This window comes from Marmota flaviventris, chromosome 3 (genome assembly GCF_047511675.1).
Source record: "Marmota flaviventris isolate mMarFla1 chromosome 3, mMarFla1.hap1, whole genome shotgun sequence".
Classification (NCBI taxonomy): Eukaryota; Metazoa; Chordata; class Mammalia; order Rodentia; family Sciuridae; genus Marmota; species Marmota flaviventris.
In genome coordinates this window covers 19,929,886-19,951,664 of record NC_092500.1, presented here as the reverse complement: position 1 = coordinate 19,951,664, position 21,779 = coordinate 19,929,886, and the positions used below count along the sequence as shown (strand labels likewise).

General features: G+C 37.4%; 1 protein-coding gene and 1 pseudogene across 1 annotated transcript in view; one reads left to right on the top strand and one right to left on the bottom strand.

Annotated features, from left to right (window-relative positions):
• Slc5a8 (solute carrier family 5 member 8) overlaps positions 1 to 13,816 on the bottom strand; it is a 44,175-nt gene extending 30,359 nt beyond the window's left edge. Inside the window, exons 1-3 of the mRNA XM_027929210.2 lie at positions 13,466 to 13,816; positions 8,173 to 8,238; positions 6,150 to 6,201 (exon numbers count right to left, since the gene is read on the bottom strand). Coding sequence (XP_027785011.2) covers positions 6,150 to 6,201; positions 8,173 to 8,238; positions 13,466 to 13,816 — 469 coding nt within the window. The remainder of the gene's footprint in view (positions 1 to 6,149; positions 6,202 to 8,172; positions 8,239 to 13,465) is intronic.
• Positions 13,817 to 18,709: 4,893 nt separating this feature from the next.
• LOC114091925 (threonylcarbamoyl-AMP synthase pseudogene) lies at positions 18,710 to 19,778 on the top strand (annotated as a pseudogene).
• Positions 19,779 to 21,779: the final 2,001 nt, after the last annotated feature.

The following is a 21,779-nucleotide window of genomic DNA, read 5'->3' as shown; positions in this document are numbered from 1 at the left end:
CCCACTTGCCTAAAACTAGAAAAAAAAATCTCATGTCACACAAATTATATTTGATGAGTTAATGGACATGGTTGTAAATTCTACTCTCAGACACCATACCCAGATCCAACATTTGCTAAATTTAATATGTAGAAAAGCATGTATGTTGTATCTAATCTAAGAAACTGATACTGTGAAGTAGCTGTTCAGACTGAAAGGGATCAAGATATTTACTATCTTTCCCCAGTAGATGTGGTTCAGATAGACATATGATTTTGCCAATCCTTTAAAGATACATGCTTATTAAAATGGGACTTAGATGGAGAAAAGTATATATAGTTTGATCCTATTTATCTGAGAAGTGAAGTCTTTGTTACATTTTTTAAATGGAAGGATAAATCTAAAACAAACAGAAAAATTAGCTACCAATGAGAGAGGAAGGAAACTGGATAGAGGAGACAGGAATATAAATAAATTTGACTTCTCTGAACATATTTTGGTGTGTAGATATAACTTTAGAACTGCATACATATTCTATATAATTATTAAAAACTGAAATTAAAAAATAAACTCCTTCAAAGTGAGAACAAAATGAAATAAACTGAACCTAGTTGTATATCAAGTTTGTGACATAAACACACAAGACTTTAAAACACAGTAATTTTTATAAATCCCTTCTGGTACACAAACTACAAAGAACAAAATTTTAACCATTTTTTTCCATCATATTATTAGTTACAATATTGGAATTTCTATTAATCCTCAATAGTTCTCAACTTTGCACAATAAAATCACCGAAGGAAATTTGTAAATCCCAATGACTGGGTCACTCAATAGGCCAATTAACTCAGAATTCTGGGGATAGAAACCCAGGGATAAATATTTTTAAAAGCTCCCCAAGAGTGTGCCCAATGCACAATCAAGGTTGAGAAATCAAGAGAAAACCTGAAGAGGCCTCTTCTTAAAAAAATTGGGACAGTATCAGCATCTATAATAATACCAATCCATAATGGTATGAAATAACATCCAATATTTAAGTCATAAATTCATAATGATAATATTTTTTAAATCTAAGCCCTTAGGAGGATAGTAGGAAACCAATTTATTGTATTTATTTATTTTGGGATGTTGGGATTGAACCTAGGACCTTGTACATGCTAAGTATGTGTTCTACCATTGAGCTATACCCTCAGCCCTGCAGCTTATTAATTTTAAAATTGATAAGCAAGTAATAAGACATTTTTCTGCCTTTCCTGTACAAACTATTTTTCAGAATAACCCAATAAAAACCAAGATAAAGTTTATCTTTAGAGAAGTGTTTCTTTTAATTAATAAAGAAGAAATAATAGAATTAAAATGTCCCCATTTTATAAGCCTTAATTAACTAATAAAACTATAGTTTATATACATTACCTAGGAAATATTTTCAAAAGGTTGCACTGCAGTCTAAAATGCAGTCTGAAATCTAACTACTACTATTTACAAGAAAAGCCAAGGACTTGAGAAACATTAAACCTGATGTGTGAGCAATCAGTAAAATAAAAATCCTGGAAAACTTGATAGAACAAATAACATAGTTTCTGCAAAAGATAAATATCAAGGGGATAAAAAAAGATGAAGTAGGTTATTAATTAGAGAGACTTGAAAAAGAGCTTCATACTCTATTCAGTAAAAACTGACAGAATGGGAGAAATAGAAAAATCAGTAGCTATATTTCTAAATTTGAAGTGATTGACAGAACAAGTTTTCAAAAATCTGCCAAGATACAGAATATTTGAAGAATATTATTAACCAACAATCACACAATATACATATTCTTTTCAGGAGCACGTGGAATGACAGAAAGAGAAACCATATCTTGGGCCATAAAGCAAATTTCAATACATTCCAAAGGAATAAAATCATAATAGTTCTCTCACTAAAACAGCATTAATTTAGAAACCCATAACAAAATAATACATTATAAAATCCAAGTATTTGAAAATCAAGCAACACATTTCTTAATAATTCATTGATAAATTGTAAGAGGAATTAGAAAATATTTTTAACTGAATGATACAATAAGAATGTAAGCCTTAAAAATCTGTGGGATGCAGACAAAGCACTGCTTAAAAAGAATGCAAACTTTAAATTGTTCACATTATAAAATAGGAAAATTTTTAAATCAGTGGCATAAATTTCTACCTTAGGAAGCTAGAAAAGCTAAACTTGAAATAAGCAAAAGAAAAAATATATCCATAAAAATGATTTAAAATGTATCTTAACAGTCACAGGAATAATTAGAATGGCCATTACTAAATATATAAGCAAGGATAAAAAGAGGATATTCCAGACAATTTAGTGACAACTAAGTTGGTAAATTAGAAAGATGGATGGATTTTCTAAAAAACACAATTTATCAAACTTTATTCCTAAGAATTAGGAAGCATTAATAACTATATTTAATAAAGAAATAGAATCCATAAATCAAAATCTTTCCACAGAAACCAATAAACATCAGGCCCAGATGCCTTCTCTGTAAACTCTATAAAGCATTTAAGAAAGAAATACACAACTTTATACAAATTCATTCAAAAAATATAGGAAGGAGCCAGTCATGGAGGTGCATGCCTGTAATCCCAATGGCTTGGGAGGCTGAGGCAGGAGAATCTCAAGTTCAAAGCCAATCTCAGCAAAAGTGAGGCATTAAGCAACTCAGCAAGACCCCATCTCTAAATAAAAATACAAAACAGAGTTGGGGGTGTGGCTCAGTGGTTGAGTTCCTCTGAGTTCAATACCTGGTACCATCCCCAAAAAATATATAAGAGGGAACACTTCCCAACTCATTTATGAAGCTAATATAACTGATACAAAAATCTGACAAAGAGGGCCGGGGTTGTGGCTCAGCGGTAGACTGCTTGCCTAGTAAGTGCAAGGCCCTGGGTTCGATCCTCAGCACCACATAAAGATAAATTGTATTGTGTCCAACTACAACTAAACAAACAAACAAAAATCTGACAAAGACATTATGGGAAAAGGAAACTTCAGAGTTCTCATGAACTCTAAAAATCCTTAACAAAATATTAGCAAATTGAATTCAGTAATATGTAAAAGGGACAATACCTTATGATCAAGGGTGGTTTATCCCAAGAAGGCAAAACTGATTTAACAATCAAAAGTTAATCAATGTAACTTCCAACATTAACAGTGCAGTAAAAAAAAGGAAGAGAACTACGATGCAGAAAGATTAGAAAATAAGTAAAAGTGTCTCTATACATGAACAACATAAAAATCCTAAGAGATCCCAGCAGCTTGGAAGGCTGGAGAGAAGTATTTGAAGTTTAGATCCAGCCTCAGCAATATAGCAAGGCCCTAAGCCACTTAGTGAGACCCTGTCTCAAAAATCAGAAAATTTTAAAAAGGGCTGAGGATGTGGCTCAGTGGTTAAGCACCCCTGAGTTTCATTCCCTGGTATCAAAGAAAAAAAAAAGAAAGAAAAAGAAAAAGAAAGAAAGAAACAGCAGCAAAAGAAATCCTAAGGGATCTCCACAGATGAACTTGAATTTAAAAGTAAATTTGGCAAGTTCTTATGATAGACCATAAAAATCAACTGCCTTTTTATATAATTGCAATAAATAGTTGAAAATTATATTATGAAGCATACTATTTGTAATAGTATAAGAATCAGTTACCTAGGAATAAATCTGAAAACTATGCCCAAGACCTAAATATCAAAAACTACAAAACATTACTGCAAGAAATTTTAAAAGACCTAAGTAAATTGTTGGATCACCATATAACCTATTGAAAGAATGTCTGCTTCTGTCAAGTGTCAGTTCAAGTTTTCTGTCCATCTTTTACTAGATTATTTGTCATTTTAAATTCATGAGCCAATAAGCTCAATAACAGTAGTCATCAGGAAAAATACAAATTAAAACTACAATACAATAACATATAATACCTACTAGAATGGCTAAAATGAAAAAAAATTAATTCCAAATGTTTGCAAGTAGGTTGAATGACTGAAATTCTCACATAGTGTGGAATGGGATGTAAAATGGTACAAACATTTGGAAAGCTATTTGTCAATTTCTCCTAAATTTCATACATATACCTAACCTGAGTTGGGTCAGAATAGATGTATGTTTAACTTTACACCACTTTCATGTATTTCTTTTCCAATAGGAATGAAAATAGATGTCTAAAAACAAAACAAAACACACACACACACACACTCACACAAGCACACGCCCCCCACACAGTGCCAGAATGTTCTTGGCATCCTTAAAACTGGAAACAATCAGATGTCCATCAGTGGGGGAGTAAATAAGCAGATTTTGGTAGATGAAATACCACTAGCAATGAAAAGGAATGAACTATCAATACATGAAGCAACATGAATTAATTTCAAAACATTGTGCTAACTGAAGAAAACAGATACAAAAGGGTTCTATATACTTCTACTTAGATAAAATCTAATACCAGGGAAAACTAATTTATGGTCATAAAAATCAGAGAGTAGTTGCTTAGTGGGGTTTATTAGAAAGAGGCAAGAGCAAAATTTCTGGGATTCAATGATGAAAATATTTTAGATCTTGAGCTGGATGGTAGTTATGGGACTGTGCACAACTGTTAAAATTCACCCAAATGTATACTTGTGCCCTATACATTTTATTACATATAAACTATACCTCAATAAAAAACTGGTTTTCAATTTTAGAAAAAAGATATATTCAACAGATATATCAATTAATTGCAATTATACAAGCTTATTTGGATCCTGATTCTAATAAACACTGAAAAAAAATCAGGGAAATCTAAACACTGACTTAATATGAAATTAAGAAATTAATTTTAATGTTTTAGATATGATGATGGTACAGTTCTCTTTTAAAAACAAGCCCTTGTTTTTAAAGACATACTGAAGTATAAATGAAATAAGATTTCCATTTACAGCAAAATAATCTAATGAGGGAAATAGGGAGTGAATTAAAATTGACCATGAGTTGATAATTATTAATGTAGGGTGGTGGGTACATTAGGATTCAATGCACTATTCTCCCTATTTTTTGAAGCTTTCCATAACACCAAAAGAACATTAAAAAAGGTTTCACCTAGAGAATATTTAATTTCAATTCAGTTAAATGATTTTTTACTTAGCTTCTGTTGCACACCAAATACTGTGACTATGTCTTTAAAACTCTAGCATCTTTAATTACACTTAAAATCAATAGGTAACTTATGACGTTTATAGCTCAGTTCTTGACATTGGAAATAATCCACTCCTGATGTAGGTAATATTGACACTAAACATGCCTAGCATTCCGAGTTCAAGAGCATATTCTATAATGAAACTCTTCTTTTATATTGATACTGTTGCACTTTGTAAGTGTAGGTGATAATAACTATCAGATTCATCATAAAACAAAGAAAACAAAATAGGGATTTAGTAGGTTTCCTCTATATTATATTAACTCCAGGAATTGCACCACATTCTTAACCATCACAGGGTCCACTTATCCATTTCACAAGGAAGTTTTAGAGATAAACTCCCTTCCAACTGATACGAATTCAAAGGACATGGGGTTTCCCCAAAGCCTTTTGAAAATATGAACCTTTGCTTTAATAAACTCTCCCAATCTCTCTGTTTTTGTCAACTCAAATCTAGAATCTAGGGAATCTGTTGATCAATATGATCTTCATAGGTATTTTATGATAATACTGTAACCGTCTGTCTTCTTGTCACTAGGAACCCGATATTTCAAACCACAGAGCTTTCTTTTCCATATTATGAGTAGAAAAGCTGCCCTCCCTGCCAGATTTTACCATGGACCTGAACAGTACACTCTTGGAAATGGACGCCAGATAATAGACACAAAAGAGAGAGTTCAGTCATTCATGATGTAACCTATAGGGGGCGTTTGTTCTGAAGAAATGGCTGCTGGACACATCCCAGAGTGACACCACCCAGTGCCAGGCTGCCCTGTTACTAATTATAGACATTCTGGAGATATTCATCCATAAACCCAAAGAAGCTAGTATAGGCACTAAACCACCCTACTCTTCTCATAAAGCTAATATGGGTAACTGGAAATATTTCTCCATCTCTCCATCTTCCCAAAGAGAAATTAGGGCTTACTGAAAATGAATCCTAAACTGGGATTTATGTGATTGGGTGATCTAAAATGTACCTTGATTCAAAGCCAGGGCAGGAGCATAAATAACAATTCCAGTATAAAGGATCTAAGAGGGAAAAAAAAAAGAAACTCAAATGAATTACATATTAACTACAAAATAAAATATTGATTATTCCTGTAAAGTCAATTATGAATTAAAACAGCAGTTTCAATATATCTAAAAAAATTCAAATTACTTGAAAAATGTTAAGTAAGTTTAATTGTTCTTTGGTGGTATAGTCACACAAAAATCATTTATGAGCAGATTTTTATAAAAATACAATTTTTCATGTGGTGATTTGTGCAAATGTTCACTGACCCATCAACTCAAACTTGAAATAAATTTCCCTAGATTTAAAACAATTAATAATGAATAAAAACTATAACTTTAGAAGAGAACACTCTTAATCTCCAAACTGGTGCTAATCACCATCTAATTGATGTTTTAAAAAGTAACATTTTGAAAAAGTATCCAGTTTAAAGTTTTAAGTTTGTGTGTACATAAATTAGACCAAGTGTAAATTTGCACTAAAAACTCTGAAAGCCAACAAAAGCCACAATCCATCTTTTTTATATTATTTTTCATTCATGCATTCAACTTATATTTATTGACCTGTGTACACTTGTTGGATGAATTCAGTCTTTCTCAAAATATCAGTTTCATTGCATTGATCTTTTAAATATATCACACACAGGCTAATTCCAAGAGTATTCCATAAAAACACATTATGGTAAAAACATATTATGTACCATCTGAATGTTTGATCATACTGCATGGGTAGGTATACCGAAATAAGTCCTTTAAGTGGGAAGTGATAAATATCTCTTCTTTTTGCAAGACTGAGCCAGCTTTCCAAAGTCATTATTCTGTCCAAGCTGAAGATATGAATGAGACAGGCTGCCTTCCTAATAATGGTTCCCACTTCTTATTTCTGTTGACATTTTTAATATAAATACATAGATTTCAGCAGTTGACAAATGCAAGCTACCAGCCTTCAGCTCTGTATCAGAATCCCTGCTAGATCCTAAAAAGCACTTCTTTACTCTGCAAGTATTAAGAATGGATAAATTTTAAGTGACATAATTTGCAAAGATATAAAATGGAATGGAGTTAAATAACTTAGAAAGACACTCTGAACTGCTGGAGCAAATGCTTCAGAAACGTTTGATTGGAGAAAGAGTATTGTTATTAGGAATAAGAATGAAAACTCCTTCCTCAACCTGGATGGGCGAACTCAGGCTTTAAAGTGCTTAAATGCCAAGAGGAAGATGGATGTAAATGATGAGACAATGACTATGAAAATCCTCCAGCAACCGGATGTAGAGTAGGAAGCAAAAACATATCACTGACTGCGTGGCAAATCCTTGCTTTCCATTTGTGTCAACCAGTAAATCTATACTTGCATAGTCTTGAATTACTGGATTGTGTATCTGTCTTTAAAAACTCCTCCAGAGCTTGTGATTCTACTGCTTTGCACTCTGAGGGACTGCTTCAGTTGGGTCTTATAGTACAATATTTTAAAGAGCACTGATCCTTTTCTAAAGTATGCTTTCAAACAAATAAAATTGTTTCCTAATGTCTTACTATCAGTTTTTTTCATATTTATTGCACAACATGTTGAAAAAAAAAAATACTGTGAAACATACAACTTGTTTTCCCTCTGTTAGAATTCCTACTGTCACTGACCACAGCTCCCTCAAGTATCTTTGCCATCTAGTAATGCCCTTACTGTCGGCTTGGTTGAGCAGGAAAGGGGAAGCATGTTTTCCTAAAGCAATATAGCTGTTGCTTGATCAACACAATATTTAAATTCACTTAAATCACTCCCATTTTCCACAAAGTAAAGCATTTGCTGCAACACCGTTTAATAATTTTTAGGTTTAATATTATATACTAGTAAAGTTTTTTTCTTTTTCATTTTCTCATGTTTTCAACATCTCTTTATTCTCATGTTTCCTGAGTAAGGCTAACTCAAATGCCATGGATAAAAAATATTTTATATGACGAGAGAAAATAAATTAATGGAGAGCTACTTACTGTTTGAACAATGAAGAGGACTGTTCCACAAAGTCGAACACATCTGTTAAATCGAAGTTCTAAATACTATTGCCAGAAAAAGAAAAATAGTTATTATGTGAATCTTCTGAACACTTTTTTAAAAGTCAGCAGCTTAAGAGGTAAAGAAGATTTCAGTTAGAAATCTGAAGCAAATTTATGATGACTGATTTGTATTCTGTGTTTTTATTTTATTTAATATTCTTTTCATGAAGCAAAATTAACTCTTGGTTTACAGTACAATTCAATGGTTTTTAATACATACATATTTGTGTGATCTCCATCATAATTGGAATAAGAATAGCTCTATCACCCCCAGAAAACTCCCTCATGCTTGCCCCTTTCTGGTCAAGACCTTCTCAAATCTCTAAATTCTATTAACCATTGATCTGTTCTCCATCCCTAGATTAGCCTGGAAAGATAAGAATGAAATTATATTTGGTTGTTTTTTGTTTGTTTGTTTGTTTTGTTTTGTTTTAAGAGTAAGGAATCTTGTTCTCTCCTTTCTCTTAGCATCCGATCTGTACATTTCCTTTGATTCACTTGGGGAATCAACCCTTTCCTATAGTAGATAACTGTGATGGATCTGTCAGTTAAGGTCCCCAGCCTCTTTTGAGCAAGAAGAAGTCACATGATGTCACTACAGCTTCTGAGATTCTCCTCTCAATGGAAGAAGGGAAGAAACAAAGACTGAAAGTGATTGGAGCAGACTGATCCTAAGGGTGGGGTGGGGCCAATGGCAAAAGGAACCTTCTGTTTCTGTCTTTACCAAGACCTACTTACTCTTGTTTTTTATTCTGTTTAATGAACTACCCTCATGTCCTTGTGTGCGTGTGCGCACACACACACACACACACCTTTTTTATTTTTACTTATAGCACCTGTCAGATTCTGTTCAGAGCCAACAACCCTGCCAATTTCTCCTACCCTCCTTGAAATCTGCTATATCTTATAACATAATCTGCTTATTTTCTATACTATGTAGTATATTACAGAATTAGAATGCAGAGCTGAAGTCCAATATATTTAACCTAAATAACATGACTACACACAGAGACAAGTTTAAGGCTGACAACAGTCTTATCATATACAGGGGGCAAAAAGAGGAAAGAAAACCAGCATTAGATAATAATCAGAGGAAAGACAGCTGAGATTTTTACTCCATAATCACAGCTAACACTACAGAGACTTGCTGTGTACATTTTCCTCCCAATAACTCTGTGAGGCAGGAACTATGTATAAGCCCATGTTAGAGAAGAGGACACTGGGGCTCAGAAAGGACACCAAGACTGCAACCTAATTATTGACAGGACCAATGCACAAATTTATAGTCCTCAGTGTTGGGATAACCACACTAAGTAAGCAATCTGACCGGGTGTTTAAAACTTCTAGGTAAATAGGTGACACTGACACATAATAGGACCTTTTAAAAGGTAATAAATACACAGCTCATGTGCAAGGACTTTGGGAACAGAGTTCCAGCTACTGATCCAGTCCCACTCCTAACTCATGAGCTTGAGGCAAGCACTCTCCAAATCTCTGGTTCTTTCTCTTGAAAATGAGGATTATAGTAACTCTTCTTTCCTTTCTTAGTTTGTGGGGTTTTGGAGACTATCCAATGATATAAATGGATGGTGAAATAACTATGCATTTGAAAATAGTATGTTAAGAAGCTAGTGGAATCTAAATCCATGAACCTTGTCAATTACATGTATCAAATTCATTCAAGGACTTTTTAGAAGACATTTAGAGACTGGAAACAGGGCAGCATTGTTTCTTCAGAATTATTTTAGTAAAATCTCGTGTGTGTGTGTGTGTGTGCACGCGCACGTGTGCGATATATATATATATATATATATATATATAATAATTTTCCCCTAAAATCAGCTGATCCAGGAAAATCAATGTGCTTAAGCCCATATAAGACCAACTCAAGCTGAGCACAGTGTTGCACACCTGTAATCCCAGAAGTTGAGGGGGCAAACGCAGGAGGATCCCAAGTTCAAAGCCAGCCTCAGCAACTTAGTGAGACCCTGTCTCAAAATAAAAAATAAAAGGTGCGAGAGATGTGACTCAGTGACCAACTCAAGACAAAACCAAGAAGTCCATCAATAGTCTTGGTCAGCCACCAGTAGGTTACTAGACTGCAGAGGAAATACCTGGAGACCCAATCAGGAGCCCAAGTCACTATGCAGTGGGCTTAGAGAATTGCTCTAGGGTTTCCAGACTAACTTTGGACACTATGATTTCTTCTTTTTTTTTTCTTTCTTTCCTTTTTTTTTTTTTTTTTTTTTTTTAGTACTGAACATTGAACTCAAGGGCACTCAACCACTGAACCACATCCCCAGCCCAATTTTGTATTTTATTTAGAGACAGGGTCTCACTGAGTTGCTTAGCACCTCACCATTGCTGAGGCTGGCTTTAAACTTGTGATCCTTCTGCCTCAGTCTCCTGAGCTGCTGAGATTACAGGCATGTGCTACCATGCCTGGCCAACCTCTTTTAGTAGAAATAAATGATTAAAAAACAAAATAGAGTCTAGGACACTCAGATTTCGCTAGATCCCAAAAGATACTAAAGAAGTGATCGATTGAATTAGATTCCTCAAATTTACTTCTTGCTTGTCTATGGTTCTGGAAGTTGCTAAACACCTATCAGGTATATATTTTGAAGGCAGTGATAAAATAGAGATTAGAATTGCTTGGTAACAACCAATTTTATCTATAGAAATGTAAATAGGGAATGATTTCATATCTGAGCAAGAATGCCAAGGTAACCATCACTCAATGTTACACTGCACATTCTGTATAAGTAACTCCACCTCTCAGCATTAAACTAAAAAGTATTCCACAGGAAACCTATGATGTGATCAATCGATAGGAGCACAGCATTTTGTCTAACTTACCTGTCCCTGATTGCCTAGTAGTATAGACACTCACAATGTACTCACTAGTTCATGTGTCTTGTATTGCTTCCCTGGTTCTCTCTGCACTGGTATAAACCCTGCTCAGAGTTATAACAGACCAACTAGAACCTGCAGAAACAGCCAGTAAGTACGCTGCTAGATGTGTGTCCACTTTGTTTCATACTCTCTTACTAGCTTAACTTACTCTGGATCTCTGTCTGCAAAACAGGGATCTGAGAGTACCTCCCTTGTAAGGATTTTTGGAGTGTTGAGTCAGATAATGTATATAAAACGTGTAGCCTAGTGCCTAGCATGAATTAAATATTCAATAAAAGTTAGTTTTTGTCATTTTTAAGCTGGAATCCCTGCTCACTTAGCTTCTATCATTAGAAATGTGTGGGAAATCTGTTTCTGGTTGAGTTAATGTTGTAGCCCCAAAGAGGCATGGGTCAGTGATTATGAGAGCAGCATCCATCTGCCAAGACAGAAATCCTCTTGCCAGATTATTCAGACTCTTTCCAAGTTTTCAAGTTGGTTAACTACAGGTCAGAGCTCACAGATTTGAATGTGAAAAGGTACCATCAGGCACATGGGTGACATAGGCCAATTTTTCATAAGCTTAATATTCCAGAATATTCTTATATCTTGAAGAAATAATCTTGAAGAAATAATGCACTTTCATGACTGTATTTGAAAAACAATACCTTTGTCATTTTCTCTTTTTAGATTTTTGATAAAGACATAAATGCAGATAAGAATTTCTCTACCATAAGAAAATAACTGTGCGAACACAAAAAGGCCTCAGTATAGAGAATTAAGAGAATTAGAGCAATGACTGCCTACTGGAGTTCTTGTGGCCATAGGGAAGGTTGAGCAAGCATTATCAGTCTTCTGAAATTTCAAAAGAATTCAGAATCTGGAATTTTATTTGAATTCTTCTTCATCATTAAATGCTAAATTAATTTTTAAAACAATATATACACAAACAGAGGGCTGAATTTGTCCTGAGACTGCCAGTTTGTCACTTCCCAGCAAAACAGAAAGTCCACCCTGCTCACTTCTGGGATGATGACTGAGCCCTTTCAGCTTTTCCAAACACAGTGACCACAGAGAGTAGGCTATGCTCTCCTGGGGTGCTTCAATCTGGATGGCATCCCTAGAGCTCAGGCAGAATTTGTCACCAATACTTCTTGTGCTATTGGGGCCCAGTCCCAACACCAGTTGAACCAGCCTCACTGAGAAGTCACCTTCCAGAAATCCCAGGTTGGAGCAAACACTTCATAGATTCTAAGACAGTAGAGGCCACTGAGAAGAGAAGCCAAGCTCTTTGGATAATGGCTTAGCAGAGAAGAAACTTCAGCCTTGTCCATGGCACTGAGGGTCAGTGCTTGGGTGAAGGAAACCACTGAAGGTACTGAACTGGGTCCCACCATTCCCTTGAGATTTTATCCCACCTTCCATTTAGCTCTCTAACATAAACCAACATTCATCTTTTTGCAAAACCCTTTCCTATAGACAATTTAAGGAAACCTATACCCAGAGGGTTTGTGAAATAGAAGAAATGGTTTTCCTTAATCACTTTTCCATAGAGAGAGATGGCAAAGCTGTTTAAAACTCTTCCAGCTGTATTTTTTTCTAGTGATCCCATGAAAACTACCACCACCTCTACCAGCACCACATCAATTATGGCCAACATCTCCCCAGCACTTATTCTTCTCTAGGTATTATTCTGAATGCTATACTTTGCATCATCTTATTTAATCCTTCCAACAACTGGATGAAGTGGATAGTATTATTTTCTTTTTGAGATGAGAAAATAGTTTTAAGAGGCTAATTAAATAAGTGGCCCAAGGTCACAGGGCTAGTAGGTGGTAAAATTTGGTCTCCTTGCAGGTACTTGGACAAGCCTTAACAGGACCTTAAAAATTTGAGTACCTGCCTCTCTGACTTGGTGCAAATTCTCTAGCAGTCATCCTGGAAAAGTAAATGGGGGTTGAACAAGGATTTGGAACTAGAAGATTTATTTGAAGATGGAGGAGCTGGGACTTTACCAACTTAACCTCCCCAACGCCCCTTCCACCCTGCCCCAAAGAGTTTTAAAATCTTTCCCCTTGACAGGGAATCAAAGACGTTAAAGGTAAAAAAGGACCCTAGGGAGCAACAAGTCCAATCATTCCGTTTACTTTGGAAGGCTCTTTTTTCATTGAGCTCAGGAGAATAAATCCCAAGGTTTTATAGTCATTACAACACTTTTCCCTCAAGGGAAAGGTGACAGGTGATGAGACAAGGAAAGATTCTGATGTGATAGTGACCATTCATCCCCAAGAAAATACCTCCAGGAGCCTGAAAAGTCCCCCACCTTCCCCTTTACCTCGTAAGTGCTGGTAATCCCCAGTTTGTAGAACACCGGCAGGAAGACCTCTGCGCTGATGACCACCACAAAGAAATAGGTGATGGCGAAGATGCTGTACATGATCCCAAAACGGTAGATCTCTGCGGGGGTGCCCAGGACCGTGACAGCTGACATGAAACTGGCGGAGAGGGACAGCGCCACCGGCACGGCGGTCATTCTGCGGCCGCCCATCAGAAAGTCCTTGGAGGTCTGCTGGCCGCCCCCCGCGAAGGCGTAGTAGATGCCGATCGCGGCAGAGATGAGCAGCATGCCGGCGAAGACCACGTAGTCCCACACCACGAAGGTGCCAATGTCCCGCTGCGCGCCCATGGCTTGGCGGTGGCCAGCGCTCTGCGCGGAAACTGGTGGCCCCGCGACGCGCAGCCCGCGCCCAGCGTTTTAGCTCTGCTGCCGGCGGCGCTCGCTTCTATTTCCTGGGCGCCGCGGGCGTGGTGTCCTAGGGCGGTTAGAGGCGTCCTCCAGGTGTCTCCCGCAGTCCGGAGCCTTAGAGCAGATAAGAAGGTAAGCGGAGGTACCAGCTGGTAATGGTCCCAGCACTCTCCACTGCGAGCTGCGCCCCGAAGTCTGCGACTTGGGGAATCTGCCCACAGCGCTGAGCGCTCTCCAGGTGCGCGACCGGGTGGCCAGGACAGCCAACGCACCAGGGAACTCGGGCAGGTGAGAACTGGAGCCTCCTGCCCTGCCGCGTCCAGCGAATCCACCAGGAGCGCTCAGCACAAATTTTATCAAGCGACACCTGAAGGGACGCACCATTTAAATAAGCAGGGGACGGGTCGAAGGGCAATTGTCACGCCTCTAGGTTTAGCTTTCCAGTTCAACAGTCCAGATCCTTATTCGAAAGTATGCCTGGAGTTTTTAGATTGTCTTACTTGACAGGTTAATGGGTGATGCGGTTGACAACTGCAGTGCGTGAGCTGAGATCATAGTCCTTGGACAGGTAAGCAATTATAAAGGAGAGGAAGAAGTCTGTGAGATGGGTCACCTGCGTTTTTATTCAACAAACACTTCCCATCCCCGTGCAGCCTGTGATGGAAATGGTAATTTCCAACATTAATAATAACAGCTGTTTAATGAGACTTAGGATATGACACATGCATGCCTGAAACCTTTTCCATTAACAAGTGTAATTTTTACTATTACCCTTGAGATAGGGATTATCTCCACTTTTCAAAGGAGGAAAACTGCTTTAGAAAGGTGAAGTCACTTGCCCAAGGAAATGGTGGAGACAAAGATTCTTAATGCAGGTTGGATTTCAAAGCTTGTTCTCTTAATCACAATGCTATACTTTGTACAAAGTCCACATGTAAATATGAGTTAAAGGTAGGCACAAATGTGCACATTAAATGAAGACACCTGAAAGCATATGGAAGAAAATATTTGTTTGGGTACCAACACTTGGAACATATTTTAAGTGTCTTGCCTTGAAAAATTGTTAGCATCACATGTGTTAGATCATAAAGTAATATGACTTGGATTTTCCTCCTACAACAAGCCCTCCAGCCGAATGTGCCCAGTCGTTGATCTATTTCAGGCAGTCCTTGTCCATTTTCATACATCTTCATAATTTAACATTGCAAATCAAAACTACTCTAAGATTTCATTTCACTCCAGTCAGAATGGCTGGATTGATCAACAATCACAGAATGCCTTTAGCCTAACGTAGTGTGTAAAGAAATCTGTATCAAATTCTAGTTTTTAATAAACTGGCATTTTTTCTATATCATTTTCAGAAGGAAATAAAGAGGGAAATAGAAACTAAACCCAAGTAATCCAATCATTTAAACAAATATGTGGCTTGGAATTATGTCCCACCTTTGTGAAATTTACTATACCTTTAACTATTTACTCTGTGTGTGGGTAAGAACCTGTAAGAGTAATACACAGAGAAGTCCAGCTCAACTCTTATAGAAACTGAATCTGCTTCTGAAAACTTCTTTAAAGCCAATAGTCCTGGGTTGGAGCAAATATTTTATATACTGTTGGTCACCAAGCTCTCTGGATAATGGCCTAGCTGAGAAGAAGCTCATGACACTGAGGGTCAGTGCTTAGATAAAGGGGAACCGGTCCCGCCATTCCCTTGAGCTTTTATCCCAATTTCCCATTTAGCTCTCTAACATAAACCAACATTCACCATCTTTGCAAAACCCTTTTCTTCAGGCAACCTATATCCAGGAGATCTGTGAAATAGAAGAAACAAAATTTATCTTCTTTTGGACACCTAGCACTAAGGGCAGAGCCTCACACAGCTAAGGACCAATACACTCTCTGATCATTAGAGGCCAACTAGCTTAAGGTTAAACCTGACACCCTGGTTTTGCCACCTATTTAGCCATATTTAAGCAAATGCTTACCTCTATTTCTTGGTTTCTCTTATCTAAAATGGGGGTACTGATTCTCATCTCACAGAGCCGAAGAAGGTTAAATAAGATGATATGTGTATAGCCCCTGACAACTGTTGAGTGCTGGCATTGCATATTTAGCTGCTTTTCCAATTTGTTGAGAATGGGGTTGGTACAACTTATAGCTTGGAAGTACTGATGTTAAACACAGCCTGTGATTTCCCTAATTATTTTCCCTTTGATTCAAACTAAAAAGCTGCTTCTCAGCAAAAGAAACAATCAGTGAGGTAAATAGAGAACCTATACTTTGGGTGCAAATTTTTACCATATGCACATCAGATAGAACACTAATCTCTAGGATATATAAAGAATTCAAAAATTTTAACACCAAAAAACCAAATAACCCAATTAATAAATGGGCCAAGGAACTGAATAGATGCTTCTCAGAAGATGACATACAATCAATCAACAAATATAATAAAAAAAAATGTTCAACATCTCTAGCAATTAGAGAAATGCAAATCAAAACTACTCTAAGATTTCATTTCACTCCAGTCAGAATGGCAGCTATTAAGAATACAAACAATACAAACTTATTAAAGTGTTGGTGAGGATGTGGGGGGAAAGGCACACTCATCCTTTGTGGGTGGGACTGCAAGTTGATTCAGACAATATAGAAAGCAGTATGGAGAATTCTTGGAAAACTGGGAATGGAACCACCATTTGACCCAGCTATCCCATTCCTCAGTCTATACCCAAAGGACTTAAAAACAGCATACTCCAGGGACACAGCTACATCAATGTTTATAGCAGCACTATTCACAATAGCTGAACTGTGGAATCAACCTAGATGCCCTTCAGTAGATGAATGGATAAAGAAAATGTGGTATATATATATACACAATGGAATATTACTCAGCATTTTGAATATGGCATTTACAGGTAAATGGATGGAGTTGGAGAATAAAATGCTAAGTGAAGTTAGCCAATCCCCCCAAAAAACCAATGCTGAATGTTTTCTCTGATATAAAAGGATTTGATTCGTGATGGGGTTGGAGGGGGAGCATTGGAGGATTAGACGAGCACTATATAGGGCAAAGGCACTAGAGGGGAAATGGGGGTAGGAAAGATAGTGGAATGAGATGGACATCATTACCCTAAGTACATGTATGAAGACACGAATGGTGTGACTCTACTTTGTGTACAACCAGAGATATGAAAAATTGTGCTCTATATGTGTAATAAGAATTATAATGCATTCTGCTTTCCTATATAACAAATTAGAATAAAAAAATCCAAAAAGTTAAAAAAAGGAAACATGGCTAGTATCACTTCATGACACAGAAAATGTTACAATTATACCTATTATAAAGGGATTAAATGAATAAAATAAAGGTATTGTATCCAACTACAACTAAAAAATTTAAAAAAAAATAAACAAATAAAGGGATTATAAGCAAGTTGAAAAGTGAAAGAAGGACAAGATTTTGAGATTATAGAAGTTCTAAATGCCAGGATATAATAAAAATTGGTTTGGGAGTAATTAGTATTTCAAAATGTTAATAAATCAACAGCTAAATGAGTAACATGAGCTGCCTTCAAATGTAAAATTTCATTGACTTGCTATCTAAATTTATTATACTATAAAAACTATATCTTCCCTTAATAAGGTAGATTATATTAGCTATAAGGTATAAATGCTCACTTTTTTGTTTCTTTCCAGAACTTTTCCACTAAGTTTAGCTTTATTTCTCTTACTAATCAATGTACTTATAAACATATATAACAACATCATATGCCTATTTATGTAGTACCTTCTAAATGCATAGTTCTCCTAAGTTTCAGATATATTCACATTTAATATTATATGAAAACTGTCAAATTAAACCAAATTTTTTGTTCAAGTATCATGTTTTGGTATGTTTTTAAAGTTTGTCAAAACATCTTTTCTCCCAGAAAAAAGTAATCTGTGGCCCTTTGCTACATCTGAAAGTCAAGATACAGACATTGAAAAGGCCAACAGAGCCAAACAAGTTTTCCTGGAGTGAAATTAGGTTTGCATTTCCTCTTAATCAAGTCTCATTAGTTGGAAATGTTTATTTACCACTTTTCCCATAATAAGAAAACAGGGATGAAGTTTACATAGAAAGTTACAGCATTGCAATTTTATATATTATTATTTTATGTTTTATATATTATTATTACTATAAATTATTTCATGTTATTTTGGAAGATATTTTATTTGTAGAAATACAGGACTTTTTCTGGATGTCCTCTTTAATTTTAAAACAAAGGAGTTAGAAGGAGAACAATGGAAATGGACTGGTAGTTGGTCATAACTATTTCCAAGTGGAAAATGGACTAGGTTGTGTTGATTTGTGCCATAGCTCATGCAAGGATAGGATCTGTCTTAAGAGCTCTTACTTTTTTAGAAAACAGCTATCTTCATTAATTTTATTATTCTCCCCAATATTGTTTTTAAATTAATGTTCTCAACCTTTCATTTAAGATAGATTCAATTGTTAAAATTTTTCACAAATACTTTATTATCCCTTATCCCACCTGCTGCACAACCAGATGTACTCTCTCCCCCCCTTTGAGTCCCCTTAGCCTGTTTATAGTCATTTATTGGCCTGGGATTTAGTGGGATAGTATTACATTTGTTTTAGGGCTGAGAATGTAGCTCAGTGGTAGAGTGCTTGCCTAGCGTACCCTAGACCTTGGGCTAGATCCCCAACACTGGGGGAAAAATATCCTTTAAAAGTACTTGTTGGTCATCATTATACAAAGTACACGTATGAAGATTTGAATTGGATGTCAACACACTTTATATACAAACAGAAATACAAAAAGTGTGGTATTTATGTGTATTAAGAATTGTAGGCTGAGGGCCGCAGTGGCTGCCAGCGTGGGGTTGAGCCAGGGGCCGACGGGCTCCGCTCGTAGCCGACGCCTCCTCCGCCCGCCAAGCCCCGCTCTAGCGGCGCCGGGGACCGGCTGTTGCGGCTCCCGGGAAATGGGGCCGTGCAGGCCGCAAGTCCTGAGCGCGCTGGCTGGACCGAGGCGCTGCGGGCCGCCGTGGCCGAGCTGCGCGCCCGCGCCGTGGTGGCCGTCCCCACAGACACGCTGTACGGCCTGGCCTGCTCGGCGAGCTGCTCGACAGCACTGGACGCTGTGTACCGCCTCAAGGGCCGCAGCGAGACCAAGCCGCTGGCCGTATGCCTGGGCCGCGTGGCCGACGTCTACAGATATTGCCAAGCGAGAGTACCCGAGGAACTCCTCAAAGACCTGTTGCCAGGTCCAGTGACCCTGGTGATGGAACGCTCAGAAGAGCTCAACAAAGACCTGAACCCCTTTACTCCTCTTGTAGGTATCCGGATTCCTGACCATGCCTTCATGCTGGACTTGGCCCAGATGTTTGGGGGACCTCTTGCTCTCACCAGTGCCAACCTCAGCTCCCAGGCCAGTTCTCTGAATGTTGAGGAGTTCCAAGACCTTTGGCCTCATTTGTCCCTGGTCATTGATGGGGGACCAATTGGGGATGGTCAGAGCCCTGAGTGTCGCCTTGGTTCTACTGTGGTTGACTTATCTGTGTCTGGAAAGTTTGGCATCATTCGTCCAGGCTGTGCCCTGGAAAGCACTACAGCCATTCTCCAACAGAAGTACGGGCTACTCCCCTCACACAGGTCCTGCCCATGAAATTCAGGAGAAGGACCCAAGGAGAGTGCTGGATACTATGTGTCTGTCCACTGGTGATTGTCAAGGCCTCATTTGCAGAGGCCACTGGAGCCACATCACTAGTCTATTCTTTAGGCAACACATCTTTCTGAATACTAGACCAGAAGCTGCTGGTTTAACCACTTTGTGGGAAGGTTATATTTCTTCTGTGGTTGCATACATCAGCGCAAAGCTGAATAAAAAGGTTAAGCACATTCCTAGGGTGGGTCTTAAATCTGATCAGTTTCTCCTCTCCCTCCCTCTCTCTTAAATTGAAAAGTAAGCTGGTCACAGTGGCTCAAGCCTGTGATCCCAGTAACCTGAGGCAAAAGAATAGCAAATTCGAGACCAGCCACAGCAGCTTAGCCAAGCCCTAATCAGCTTGAGACCCTGTCTCAAAATTCAAAAAGGACTGGGGATGTGGCTTGGTGGTTAAGAACCCCTGGATTCAATCACCAATACCAAAAAGTCAGGTTACCAAAAGCAAGGGTTTGCTGTCTCCTCAAACTGGAACCAGGTTAAAATAAAAATTGTAGAACTGCAGACTAAACATTTTCCTCCAAATCTGTGGGGCCAGTAGGGTGGTTGTGATTGCCTGGCAGGGAGAGTTGTCATTTTGGCTTGAAGGGAGATTTGATTGGGGGGGGGGGGGTGCTGCAAATTAAATAATACTGGAAACCAAATCCTTTTCAGCCAGTGACTTTTTCTTATTTATTTATAAAATAAATTATAGTTGATTATATGTATATGCCTTTATTTAACTCCAGTGTTTACTCAGCAGCCTTTTATCTTTGTTCAGTATGTATACCAAATGTTAGACATAACTATTGTTGGGTATTTGAGCTTTGTTTTTCTTTACTATTAAAAAATGCTATTAAACATTCTTATAGGGACTGGGGATGTGGCTCAAGTGGTAGCGCGCTCGCCTGGCATGCGTGCGGCCCGGGTTCGATCCTCAGCACCACATACAAACAAAGATGTTGTGTCCACCGAAAAATAAATAAATAAATATTTTTTTAAAAAAAAAGTAATGCAAAATAAATAAATAAATAACATTAGATTAGGTAGAAGGAAGTGAAAGAAAGGGAAGGCAGGGCATGTGTGGATAAGAAAAATAGTAGAATGAAACAGACATTATTACTGTATGTATGTATGTGACTGTAGGACCAATGTGATTCTACAATATGTATACTCAGAAAAATGAGAAATTATATCCCATCTATGTATGATACATCAAAGTATATAAGTGCATTCTACTGTCATATATAACTAATTTAAACAAATAAAAAAATAAAATAAAAGTACTTGTTTGAAGACTCTCCATTAACTCATGGATCTCTGAAGCCAAAAGCAGAACTTGAGAGCCACTCTGTATGCCTGCTTCATCTTTCCCTCTGGCTTTCCAGATGAGTTTTCTCTCCTTTACAATTGATATATGGACAGAAATGCCCAAGTCAGTGCTTATGTTTTTAATTCAGTGGACAGCAGAAGCTGATTATCACTTTAGAGTCTAACTCTAAATCCTTTGGAGAAGAAATCTGGTTTCTTGATTTGGTTTAAGTCACATGTTCATGGACCACTAATCAAATTAGCAGTGGCCAGAAGGAGAGAGCTCTCACTGTGGCTGACCAGATTGACTGTGAGGGTGGGGAAGGGGGATGAGATATCCAGGTAGGAGGGCGATGAGCTGGCAAGACACTGAGAGGTGTCTCTATTAATCACTGGTATCATTTTATCATCTCCTGTGATTGATGAGAAACTCCCTGGGAAAGGGGACTGATGCTTGCTCATCCTTTTAAATCCCCACATAGTAGCAGTGTGTGTTGCCACAACCTATGAAATTGAGAAATTCCCAAAGTTTCTAAAAGCAAAATTTGGAAATCTGAGAGTGATCTTATTGAATTCTATATCTAGGCTTTTTTGTGCTTTCCTCTAAGGAAAAATAAATAAATAAAAAGCCTCTTTTGTCTCACTTTAAGAGGAAAATTAAAGAAAACATACTCCCAAAATAACCCCCTATTGTCACATGCCTCACCTAGAAATCATGATCATAGGTGTTTATATATGATTGGTACATGGTCAGAAATGTCCAGGCCATTGTTTATTTATCCTTAATTCAGTGGACAGAAGAGCATATAAAAACATAGGATTGTGATCTCTCTCTCTCTCTCTCTCTCTCTCTCTCTGTGTGTGTGTGTGTGTGAGTGTGTGTGCAG